Raw genomic sequence first — 13030 nt, 5'->3', positions numbered from 1 at the left:
CTGTGTGGTACTTTGAAGTCAAACAGTGAAGGGCACCCAAGTTGGTGACGCCGTACACCCCTGCGCTGCCCAGCCCATTAGTCCCAACACAAAGAAACGCACACGTCATTCTGCAATGCTCATCACACTTTAATCATCCCCGTGTGGTTCACAAACCCGTCACTCAACCCTCCGGCCCGCCCTCCCTGGCAGTTGCTTCATAATTCACTCAAATGGCAGCCACAGCCGTCCATTCGTCCCTTCCTTCCTTCACTGTAATCTTTAATCAAATCAAAAACATGAATATAAAAAAAACAACAAATATAATAATTACAGATTTATAAAGAAAGCAGCAGACTTTCCGAAACAAAGGGAACCAAATGGCATTCCACATCTTTCCAGTCCCCCCCGCCCCCAAATTGTAATTTCTCTGGAGAAAATTGGGAAAGGGAGGATCAAACAAAATCAAAAGAAATGAAACGAAAAGCAAGCCTGCGTGCATTCGTGTGTGCGACATCCTCCTTTGTCCTTCCGTCTTTGGCTGTAAATGTCCACGTTCGGGTAAGCACCACGTCACTTGATGCGGTTTGTTGGCGATTTCACCAGACCTTCTTATTGTTCTTCATTTTCAAGTCTTTAAGGCTTTTGGGGAACGAGGCAGTCTTGTGAGTTGTCTGTAGCTCTTCACTCTGGTCACCTTTTCCAATGTCACTTTAAAATTATGTGGTAGCCGTCGTTGCTTTCAGCTGCAATTAGAAACAAGACATCGTCACGTAAGCGGCGACAGGAGGGTCACGAGGAATTCCCTGCCATCAGGCTGGAGAGACGAACAGAAGAGACGCTGGAGAAAACCACGTTGGGCAGACTGCCTGGCAGATCTACCCATCTAGGGTGTGGGTGGGCGTGAAAGTTGCTATACGAGAGACAGACGTGAAAGGCCCACCCAGTCTTCTGGGGCTGCGTCGCGTTTATTACTTTCCCACTTTAGTGTTCCCACTTTGTTTGCCAATGTGTTTCAGTTTTCTTTTTTGGAGCTTTGGACTTTTGGTCCCCAAGTAGGTGGCACCACTGCCACACCGACCTGGGTGTGCAGGTGGTCTGCTTCCACTTTCTGCACAAGGATGTCTGTCTTTCACACACACACACACACACACACACACACACACACACACCTGTCAGGTTAAGTGGCACTGCTAAACTGGCACACTATAAAGGGAATGAGCCAGGATGCCCTGCAGTGAACTGGCCGGTGTGTACCCAAGCCTGCCAGGCCTTCCCACAGCCCCCGTGAAGGACCACGCAGGTCCAATAAGAGATTGATGGAGGTCTACATGTAGTAAATAAGCTGCCTTACCTTTTAGTGTGTTGATAACAAAACAGGATTCATCAACGAAGTTCTGCACCATCTAAGAGCAAATAAGACAAAACCTTAGTGAGTCGTCTGCCATGTTTCACCTTGGCACTACAGACCTTGGGGGGGTTGGGGTTATAGAAACTTCTCTTTTCCATCTTAAATGATGCATGAAGAACATTCATTCTGCTGTACACTAATTTGAATCGCCAATGGCTTCTGTTGCCACTCAGGGGCACAACAAGAACCGAAAATAAAGCAATATACTGTTAATCAGTAACTAAAGTGCTTCATTAAGCCAGCTGGAACGGCGCCAGGACATTTTCAGATTTCACCTGTCATCATCGAACTGAACCAAGGTGGGACCCAAGCCAGCGTGAGGTAGGAGGGGCGATGCAGCAGATAAGCATTCCATTCTCGAGCTGGCGCGATTCCGAATGTGCCGCTTTCCAGCCCATTAACTTTTACGTCTTGACATTAGTGAGCTGGCACAAGTTGGCTTCTGCACCGTCACTGGGCCGTGACCAAGAGAGTGGCCTCTGGCGTTTTACTGCACTTTGATTACTGGAGTGGTTTCATTTTATCTGGAGGGACCCCCATTTAGCTTTCATAGTCAAAGGTCACCCTGTGCTAGACGGGCACTTGGCACAAACACCGGTGGTCATTACAAAGAAGGGAGATCAGGGAGGAAGACAAGTCAAGTTTTACATAATCACGACTTTAGGGTCCATACATAACCCCACCAGAATCCCATATGGAAGAGCGAGCACTTTTAAAAAAAAAAATCAGCAGAGTTCACCATGTCAAGGCGCTATATAAACCAGATTGAAGCTGACCAGTTGTACATGCAGCTTATGGGCTCACAAAATACAATCAATACCCCCACAGGTGTGACCACCACAACTCCGAGTCACCCCTCAGGGCTCACACAGGACGTCCCTGGCGAGGGTTCACCCTTTGGATTGTTATATAGTGCCTTTTACAGAACAGTACAGGTACAGCATAACTCTTCATATTTGTACAGTACAAGTAACGCACTGGCAGGGTCAGTGCCAAACAGCAAGAATTGACCCCTGGGCTTATATAGTGCCTTTCTATAACGAGTGTCATCATAAAAACACATAAGTGCCAAACACCTGGACACACACACACACAGTCTAGAGCTTTAGCACTGGCACAATAACAGACTTACTCAGGTTTCTAGGAGAAGAGGGGTCTTTGTGCTGTAATATAGCCCCCTTTAAAAGGTAAAGCAGGCAAAAGGCATCGACACCCGAGAACTAACACATTAAGCTACTCACGTTGATCCACATAGTAAACCAGTGGTGGGAATCAGAGCTTACTCTGTTGATAATGGAAAGGCGCTATACAGGCGGAGTGGTGGCTCCGAGGCTAGGGATCTGCACTGGAAATCGTAATGTTGCCGAATCCCGCAAAACGCCAATAGGGACTCTGCTCTGTTGGGCCCTTAACCTGCAATTGCTGAGGTTGCGCTTTGAGTAGTGAGAAAAACGCTATAACACTGCAAAGAATTATTATTATATTCTTCTTCTTTCAGCTGCTCCCATTAGGGGCCACCACAGCAGATGATCCTCATGTCTTCTCTCACCATATCCATAAACCTCCTCTTCTCCTCTTCCCTGGCAGCTCTATCCTCACCACCCCTCTCCCAATATACCCAGCATCTCTCCAAACCAACGCCATCTCGCCTCTCTGACTTTGTCTCCCAACCGTCCCACCTGAGCGGACCCTCTAATGTCCTCATTTCTAATCCTGTCCATCCTCATCACACCCAATGTAAATCTTAGCATCTTTAACTCTGCTACCTCCAGCTGTGTCTCCTGCCTTCTGATCAGTGCCACCCTCTCCAGCCGTGTAAAAGGTGCTATATAACACAACTTAAAGCTCAATTACAATCAATCAGGGCTTGTATGGTTTTTAAATGGAAAGGCGCTATATAACACTATGCAAAGCTGCATTACAGTCCATTGCAGTCTGTACTGTTTTTAATGGAAAGGCGTTAGGAAGCACCCAACACTTCATTAAAGTCAATTGATGTATATCAAAAGGCGCTATAAAACCACCGAAATCTGCATCACTGTTAATTGATATTTTAACGGTTTAATGGAAAAATGCTGAGACCATTCAAAGTTGTATTAGTCAATTAACACTTAGTCTTTAATGGAAAGGCACTATATAGCACCATGTAAAGTTGTGTTACAGTCAGTCGAAGATTTTACGGTCTTTAATGGAAAGGCACTATACAAGACCCTTTAGAGTGGCATCTCTGTTAACTGATACTTCTGCTCTTTGGTTTAAAAGGCGCTATATAAAACCATTCAGTCAATTGAAGTTTGCATGGCTTTCAATGCAAAGAGGCAATAAAAGAACATCACCCAAAGTTGCATTGAAAATCAATTAAACCTTTTACTGTTTGAATGAAAAGGTGCTATATAACACTATCCAGTGGTGCATTACAGTCAATCAAAGCCTTACTGTTAATGGAAAGGCGCTATATAACACTATCCAGTGGTGCATTACAGTCAATCAAAGTCTGTATTATATATAGTGGCGAGGCGCTATACAACACCATTCAACACTGCATTGCTGTTAACTGACGCTTGCACAGGTTTTGACAGGAAGGTGCTCCATGACCCCATTCTGAGATGCATTAGGGTTCTTTAGCGGTCCCCATACCGGTGGAGCACATGCAGAGTTTGTCTTTTCTAAGGGCCACTCCATGCACTGGTGGTCAGGCCTGGACCAGTCCGCCCTGGCCACTCCACACCACACGCCGCACAGCCCATGTTAACAGCAGAGCCGCTGCCCCTCTTACCTCGTCAGATACTAAGATGTGGATTCCCGTGGGTCCTTGTCGGTAGATTTGGTTGATCTGTTGGGGTGAAATGCTGTACAAGTTGGCAACTTTCTGCGTCAGCTCGAGGGCCGTCATTTCTTCCAGATAAATTGCGTGGTACACTGAAACATAAAAACACATGCAATTCAATAAATGGGCCTGACCCAAAATGTTCCTTCCATCCATCCATCCATTCATCACTGAAGCCTCTTCAAACAATGCAGACTCATGGGGACTCGAGGAGATTCTGGTTGGCATTGGGCAATAAGGAGGCCCAAACACTGGATGTGGCACCAGATTGTCAGGAGACCCACTGATCCAGGTGAACACGGCTGATGTGCAGGTGTGTGGGGTCCACAAAAACACGGGAAGATCATGCAAATGTCACACAGATTTGAACCCAGGACTCGAGTTTTGCCCCCATGTCATCTCGCCAGTATATAAGAGTAATTGCCCAACCCAAAGCAACGTTAATAAAGCATTTATAAATGAAATGCCAGGTACACACAGAAGATTCGAATGCTAGAGGGAGCGCACACAGGGGACTTCACCGACAACTGTGCAGCAGGGTCCTCACTGGCGCCACCTGTAGGTCAGTCTTCTCAGAGCTTCTCCTGGCCGTCTCCCACCTCCTGTACTTCCATCCTGGTTTCTTAATTTATGGCCTTATCTTCTTTCTTTCACCTCTTCTCCAGTCCAGGCTCCAAGCTCAAAATTTTAAATATCCCATGGACAAAAGTACTGGATCAAGACATCCATTCCACCCTGGAGTCCTCTTAGGTCTTCACACACCTGGACTGGATTTGGAGATTTTCTGCCGTTGTCCTCTGCAGGTCCTCTCGAGCTCTGGCAGGCCTGATGAGGTACAGTGTGTTGGTGTTCAGGTATGCGCTGGTCTCTGAAGTTCAAGTCTGGACTGTGACCGAGCCACTCAAGAACCTTCCTAGAGATGTCCCTAAGCCACTCCTGTGTGGTCTTTGCTTTGTGGACCTTCAGCCCATTTGGAGGTCCGGAGTGCACTGAGCAGGTTTTCATTCAGGAGATCTCTGGACCTTCAGCTTTCCCTCCACCCTGACGAGTCTCTCCGTCCTTGATGTACCACCACCCTGCTTCACCATTGGACTGGCATTGCACAGTTGGTGAGTGGTGCCCGCTTTCCTCCAGACATAACACTTTCAATGGAGGGCAAACACTTCAACCTTGACTCCATCTGACCAGAGGATCTTGTTTTTCACAGTCCGAGTGTCCTTCACGTGTGCCTTTTTTTTGTGGTGGTTGTCCGGCCACCCTGCCATAAAGCAGAGATCAATGGAGGGTGGCAGTGATGGTTGCTCTTCTACAAGTTTCTCCCATCTCCATGCAAGTTCTCTGGAGCTGTGGTGGAGTGACCGTCTGGCTCTTGGTCACCTCTCTTACGAAGGCCCCTCTGCCCACCAATTGCTCAGTTTGACCATCCTGGTTGTCTTCAATTTAAGAGTGATGGAGGCCACTGTGCTCTTGGTATCCTTCAATGCCGCAGACATTTTTGTTGTCTTCCCCACCAAATGTGCGCCTGGACACAATCCGTCTCCGATCTCTGCTGGCAAGTCCTTCAACCTCACGGCTTGGTTGTTGTCACCTTCTGTGCTCCTTTTATTAAATCACTTGGCCACAGGTGGACTCCAAGCAAGGTGATGAAACATCTCAAGAGGAGCCAAGCATTGTGGCAAAGGGTCTGAAGAGGTGCGTTTCAGTTTTTGTAATTTTAAGTGAACTTCTGCTTTCGCTTTGCCATTCTGCAGTTTTGGAGTTTTGCTTGATGAGGTGAAAAAAAAAGTTAATTTTAAGGAAAAGCAGGAAGGTCTGAGAACTTTCTGACTGCGCCGCGTACACACTTATACAGGACGTCTTGCACCTTCCTTTCAAACAAATGCGTCTTTCATTCTTCCTGTAATAAATAAATAAGACGTCTCTGTGTCTGCCTTCTCCTCCTCCAGTCCTCCCTACACCCTCAACTCCGTTTGTTAAATCTGGACCTTGGAGGACCTCTGGCACATCAGACGTGTGATCCTGAAGCACTTCTGGGACGTGTCGATGAGGACAGAGAAGCGACGGCCCACCAGCCTGCCCCACGACCTCCCGCTGGCAGCCCCAGATGTTCTCTATGGGAGAGCAACACAAGAACTCTGCTGCCACCCAGTGTGCTGGAGGACCATCGACTCTCACTACCCTATCAGTTGTATTGGCATCACGCGCACACAAAGTTTTAAAATGATGTTAGAAAACTCCTTCTTGCATTTCAGCCTGATAGCTTTACAAAGCAAACCGCTTTAAAATATGCCACGTGTAGGAATTTTTGGCATTTCAGCATATTGACGTCATCCAGAAAAGCTCAGCACTCAGTACGGGGACTCAAACTTTCTAATCCGAGGACCCCAATAAGATAAAATCGGTGCCACACTGCCACAGAAGAGGAGGATTATGACCCAAATGACAGGAGAGATGCACAGAGACAAACTAAAGGGTGGGACTGGCGAGCTTTGCTGGGCTGAATGGCCTCATCTCGTCCTGATTGTTCACTAAAAGGGAAACGCGGAGAGCAAAACACATCAAAAAAAAAAAAAAGGAAGTCAAGCAAAATGACAACTTTTATTGGATGACCAAAAAGATTCCAATATGCAGGCTTTCGAGGCAACTCGGGCCCCACACATTTTTTAAAGTTTCGGATGAGTTTTTCAACACAAAGACTCCGTTGGACGGCCATCTTATCTAAAGATCTCGACTGGACGTCGTTCTCCTCTATCAGCCTGGAGAGGTCCGTTAGTATTTGAGATCTCAGAAGTCTCACTGACAGGTTTTCCAGTCCTGGTGTCCACATAAAACACAGGGCACTCCAGTCTCTGTATGACATTTTGCTTGAAGAAGGGACCTGAGTGGCCTCAAAAGCTGGCATATTGGAACCTGTTCAGTTATCCCATCAAAGGGGTCATTTTCACTTAACTAACACGGAAAAAAGGGGGAAGATTCCTGCAATGTTCTCACTGCCGATGTAAGCTTTAGAAGATACAAGTGTGACGCACCATCGCCGCTGTCCCTCTTCGGGTGTGTCCTGTTCTGCTCCGGCTCCTGACAGACGTACACGGTGAGACGAGGTCGGATACCCCTGCAGAAAATGGGGGGAAAGCAGAAATGTGAAGGAAAAAAACTTGACAGGCAAGGGAGGCAAAGACAAACGCGTCCCGAGGATACTTCAAGTAAGAGCACAGACGTTCTGAGGTCAGGTGGTTTGTAATGCTGCTCCATTTATGTAATCTGTATGACGACATTTGCTTTCGTTTTATGAGGGGGTTCAACACAATTGAGTGTGAAACGTTAAAGAAAAAAAAGTCAGACCATGCCAAGCATGTCCTTAAGAGCCCCCCGACCCCACCCCATAGATGTAGTTACAGGGTTTAATATAAAAATGAGAAGTACGTTGTCACGCAGGCCCACCAGAGGATCACCTTCTGGGAGTCACTTCTGTGGTACCACCCCGGGACGAGAGGGGACTCAGTCACCAATAGTCTGGGTCTTCTTTTTCCCCTCAAAAGCATTGAGACACTGCCCTTTGAGGGCAATGAAGCCCCTCCCCTTCTCAGTATAAAAGGGAGGAGCTCCAAACGAGTTAGCGAGCGAGCGCGAGAGAGAGAGAGAGAGAGAGAGAGAGAGAGAGAGTGAGAGTGTGTGTGTGAGTGTGTCTTACCAGAGCGACCAGTTTGAAAGAGCAAGCGTCTCAGCAATCACGCCAGGTAGCTTGTGGTTTGCCGTTGTTTTTTTTTTGTTGTTGAAATGAACATTCCACGCTTTTCAAATTCGCCCCACCTCATCGTGTGCTCCACTACAACGCACAATGGAGGGGTTTTCTTTGAATTGAACTGAATGAGGGAAGCGGAAAACCGGAAGCTCAAAGCCAGTAAGGACACCCAGTATGTTCGCACTAATCGGGCTTTCCTACGGAGGACTTCTTTCATTCGGAACACAGACAAGAAATGATCACCGACAGACAGACAGACAGACAGACACAATTGGAAGTACACACACTGGGGTGGGATTAAGCCGGCGACCCCCAATGTTTGTGTCCTTTGGTTTCCATATCTGAGCAGGCTCAAGTCTCCCTAAAGGATTCTAAACCCTGCTGGTGTCCAGACTGCAGCATGCAGGTGGTGGGATGGCGTGTTCGTTTTTTTTTTTTTTTTTTATGGCTCTTGTAAATATTTTCATTTTTTTATTTTGGTGTTATTGGTATACAAATCGCACAATTGATGTCTCAATCTCCGATCAGACCTGTTGAACGGGGCAGAAGTGTTTCTAGGAGCGAAACTGGAGGTGATCTACCAAGGGTTACCAATTGATTGGGAAGAACCAAACCCCATAAGCAGTAGCGGTCGGTATGTTTGATAAATAATCTCGAACGTTACAAGTTCTACTGACTGAAGATGGCGCTGGAGAGTAGTGATGTGCTGCATATGTTGAGGAGTAAGAATTTCACTGGACTCTGAACACGGGACAATAAGGACCCTATGACCCAACTCTGGTCCTGGAGGGCTGCAGGTTTTCATTCTAATGGTTTTCTTAATTAGTGACCCGTTTTTGCTGCTAATTAACTTCTTGTGAATTCATTTTAATTGACTTTTTTAAGATTTGTTCCTCTGAATTATTTCATTTCTTTCCTTAAGTGGCACCCAAACAGAAATGAAATGTGAAGTGTGTGAGCCAACAGGAGACCACCTAAGTCAGGGCCTCAAGCTCCATCCAGCTGCTTAACACTAGAATTACCAGAGTCTATGAAAAAAAACTCTAGATCCGGCCCACCTTAAAACCGTTCGCACCTCTCCGCCAGCGTCTTTTGTCGTCTAAATGTGCAGATTAAGACAAGCAGCAAGCTATTCCATCCCACACCGTCGCAGAATGTTCACCAAGTTCTCCCAGTTCAGGCCTTGTTTGATTATCTGGGAGTGAGTGAACTGCTGGAGTTTTAGAGTGGAAATAATAGATCGTTACTTGGACCACAAGCATTTCACGCGTGTTCCGTTTCTACAGTAACCTGTGTAAACACATTGTTAAAACAGAAACTTGTTCATATTTTAGTAATAAATGTTACAAAATGCAGGCATAAACTATAGAATGTGTGAAGCCTGATTACCAAAGATCAAATAAACACTTTCACAAAAGGTTCAAGAACAATACAACAACTTCTGGGGCGTAGCTCGAAGATTTGCGGTCTCAGAGTGCAGTAGGCCTGCCCTGCCTCAGAGACCCCGAGTTCGGTTTCCCACTGGGTAGAACGTGTTTTGTTTTTTTTGTTTTTTTTTTCTTTTTAACCTTCGCCGCTCTGCCAGCCTGCAAGTGTCTGCCTTCTGCGTGCTGGATGGGGCGTTTGTCTTTTTTTTTTTTCTTTTTCTTAAGTAAATCGTCAAGTTAAAAATGTCGATAGTAGTTACAGTATTTTTGTTGATTAATTCATGCTTTCATTGATTATAGCGAATACTGTTATCATCAAGTGGTCGCTATTTTTGCCTGTTGTATACAATCGATCTAGCGTCTTTCACATCCGTCTCCACTGCCCGCTTGCGGCGTGTGTCGATTGATATATGATTTAATGTATTTCTTTTTGACAATTCTGAGTTGTAAAATACATATCTATACTAATAAAAGGCAAAGCCCTCACTGAACTGACTCGTCACTAATTCTCCAACTTCCTGTGTAGGTAGAAGGCTGAAATTTGTCAGGCTCATTCCTTACAGCTGACTTACAAAAGTTAGGCAGGTTTCATTTTGAAATTCTATGTTCAATGGTCATAACTGAATCCTACTTACATACATATATACGTCCATAGCCTGCAGCTCGGTCACCGTGTGAGGCAGCGTTGGGTCCGCCATCCCAACGCCTCCCTCGTTGTTGGCTGCCTGCCTATATAAGGCCGTCTGTCGCTCCAGTCTCTACATTCCCTTCCTTTGCTTCGCCACAAGATTCACGTCTCCCTGCTGTTAACTGCAGCCTTTATATTTAATCCACGGCTTCTGCGCCGTTTTATTGTTCGTTTATTACGATGCAAAGTTATCGATGAAGCCGGTTGTGTGCTTACAACGCTTGACAGATGCCGAATGTCACTTCAACACAAGTCCTACAAATACTGTCGTCATTGAAACAAACCACGAAACTCACACCGATTATGACAGCAGCAATCCAAGCTGTGAGAAGACAGTAAAAAGGAGGCGTGTGAGACGTCGTGGTACATTTTCTGATGCAGCGAGACGGAAACAGCTTTGTGACGCTGCCGCCAAATACTCGCAGAAAAATCCACAAGTTAATAGAGACGCTGTCACTAAATACACGCAGGCAGTTCCACAACTTAATAATGGGAATGCCTGTTAAACATCTTAGATTCACGAGTAGCGATTTGGGTGGTGAACACTTCGATGAATGAAGCCCGTTATCTTTACAACGATTGACAAACACGGAATGTAACTTCAACACAACACATCAAATACAAACCCGATTGAAAGAAATGATGATAATCCAATCCTTGACGACAGCAACACTCATAGCAGTGACAAAACAATTACATTGACGATCATGTTACGTGATTTTTAAAATGTTTCCTTTTCTTTTTCATAACTTCTTTAACACACGACTTCTCCGCTGCGAAGTGCCGGTATTCTGCTAGTACATCATATATAAAACGAAACTACCATATAGCTAATACTGTTCTGCATCTGTCTAGTGCCTCTCACATGTGAATGTACGCACTGCCTGCTTGCCTTTCTGTCATATAGCGCCTTTCACGTACATCTATTTATCTATCAATCAAGTTCTGTCTGTGCGTTATTCAGTGATCTGTCCGACAGTGCGCGTCTTACACAAATTAAAAATAAGAACAGTTAGAAGGACACTTGTTCATGTTAAGTGCAGTCTCAAATGTTAAATATTTTAAAAAGGAGCATCCCACATGAAAATAACGATCTCATTAACTGACAGTGCATACCAATTTATAAAATTTATGTCCATTCGAGGTTAAAAAGAAAAAAACAAAACTTTCTACCCACGGGGGAATCGAACTCGGGTCTCTGAGGCAAGGCAGGCCTGCAGTGCTCTGAGACAGCAGATCTTCGAGCTACGCCACAGAAGTTGTAACGTCCTTGAACCTTTTGTGAAAGTGTTTATTTGGTCTTTGGAAATCAGGCTTCACACATTTTATAGTTATGCCAATATTTTGTAACATTTATTACTAAAATATGAAAGTTTTTGTTTTAACAATGCGTTTACACAGATTACTATAGAAACAGAACACACGTGAAATGCTTGTGGTCCAAATAACGATCTATTATTTCCACTCAAACTCCAGCAGGTCACTCAGTCCCAGATAATCAAACAAGGCCTGAGCTGGGAGAACTTGAACGTTCTGCGACGGTGTGGGATGGAATAACCGGCTGCTTGTGGCTTGTCTTAATCGGCACATTTAGAAGACAAACGACGCTGGCGGAGAGGTGCGAACAGTTTTAAGATGGGCCGGATCTACGAGTTTTTTCGTAGACTCTGGTAATTCTAGTGTTAATGAGGTGCCGCGTCTCGTTGTTAATTAAACTCGTTCTTTAATTCCATTACTTGTTGCTGCTCTCATTGTGTCATAGCAGCCATTTCTGAAATTGTCGATCTGCTCTTAGAAAAGAGAAAATCAACATTTCTGAGACCTTCACCTTTCTTTAGTATTTTCAGATATTGTGTGATGGTCACCGTTTGCTGCTCCTGTTTTGGCTCATTTTGTATCTCATTATTGTTTGGCTGCTAATTAAGGAAAAACGAAACAATTGAGGGGTCCGAGTCTTCAAGAGCAAGTCAACTAGAATTAATTTAAAAGAAGTTAATTAGCAGCAAAAGCAGGTCACTCATTAAGAAAAGGGTTAGAATGAAAACCTGCAGCCGCTGAGGCCCACCAGGACCGGAGCGGGGGACCCCCTGCCATACGGAGTGGAGTGGGGGGTAGATAAACATCTTAAGGACATGTATAGTTGTGATTGAACATTAATCTTCTTAATTTGGTGACAATGTCCCATCTTTCCTGCCACCAGAGCAGACCACAGGAGTGGAAGTGTGGAGATGATGTTGGACTTCAATGTTCCTAATGTGCTCCTCTGCGCTGCGTGAAATCACAAGTTGGCTTCTTCCTTACCATTAGCTCACTGTGTAAGCAGCCAGAGCTCGCGTTGTCATCGTGGTGTGGTGCCCACCATTGAAAGGTGCTATATAACTGAGATCATGTGGGGAAGAGGATGAAGAAGAGGAGGCAGCGATTTATCAGAATTAATACAACGAGCTCTGAAGCCAAGCTGTGACCTTATGGCTCATCTCACCTGCCCTTCATGACATTGTAAAGCCGAATTCCGTCTGCTGGGCCACAAATCTGAACAAAGTCATCCTTCCCCATCTTCAGTAAGTCAGCACCTAGAAAAGGTGGAAGAAGTTCACGCGGCGTGTAGGCATTGAAACAGACACGTCCATTTAGTTTCTAAACTGCTGTCCCAGAGTGGCAAATGGGGTTAAAAGAGGAATCTTTTCCATCCGTCCTGTCATTTCCTGAACCAAATCAGGGACATGAGGACCCTCCAAGACATCCCTGACAGCACTGGATGGCAGGCTGGAGCCGATCCTGGACGGGGTGCTGCTCCATCATGGGACGCACACTCAGACTCCCCTGTAATGAGTCAGGTGGACCAGAAAAGTCCAAGAAAACCAACAGGAGACGGGGATGGGGGCTTGGGTTATAACCTGGGGGTCCCGCAGCAGTGAGCCAAACCAAACCCTAAATGGGCTACACAGCATCACCC

At 45.6% G+C, this 13030-nt stretch overlaps 1 protein-coding gene across 2 annotated transcripts in view; it reads right to left on the bottom strand.

The window, feature by feature from the left end:
• Positions 1–231: 231 nt before the first annotated feature.
• tfcp2l1 (transcription factor CP2-like 1) overlaps positions 232–13030 on the bottom strand; it is a 37378-nt gene continuing 24579 nt past the window's right edge. For both annotated transcript variants that reach the window (XM_039755276.1, XM_039755277.1), the window contains 5 exons: positions 12557–12647; positions 7247–7329; positions 4167–4309; positions 1334–1385; positions 232–725 (listed from right to left, as the gene is read on the bottom strand). In XM_039755276.1, coding sequence (XP_039611210.1) covers positions 688–725; positions 1334–1385; positions 4167–4309; positions 7247–7329; positions 12557–12647 — 407 coding nt within the window. In that variant the 3' untranslated portion in view covers positions 232–687. The remainder of the gene's footprint in view (positions 726–1333; positions 1386–4166; positions 4310–7246; positions 7330–12556; positions 12648–13030) is intronic.

Source organism: Polypterus senegalus, chromosome 6, assembly GCF_016835505.1.
Source record: "Polypterus senegalus isolate Bchr_013 chromosome 6, ASM1683550v1, whole genome shotgun sequence".
Taxonomy (NCBI): Eukaryota; Metazoa; Chordata; class Cladistia; order Polypteriformes; family Polypteridae; genus Polypterus; species Polypterus senegalus.
The sequence above is the reverse complement of the archived record's forward strand: the minus strand, read 5'-3'. Positions and strand labels throughout refer to the sequence as shown.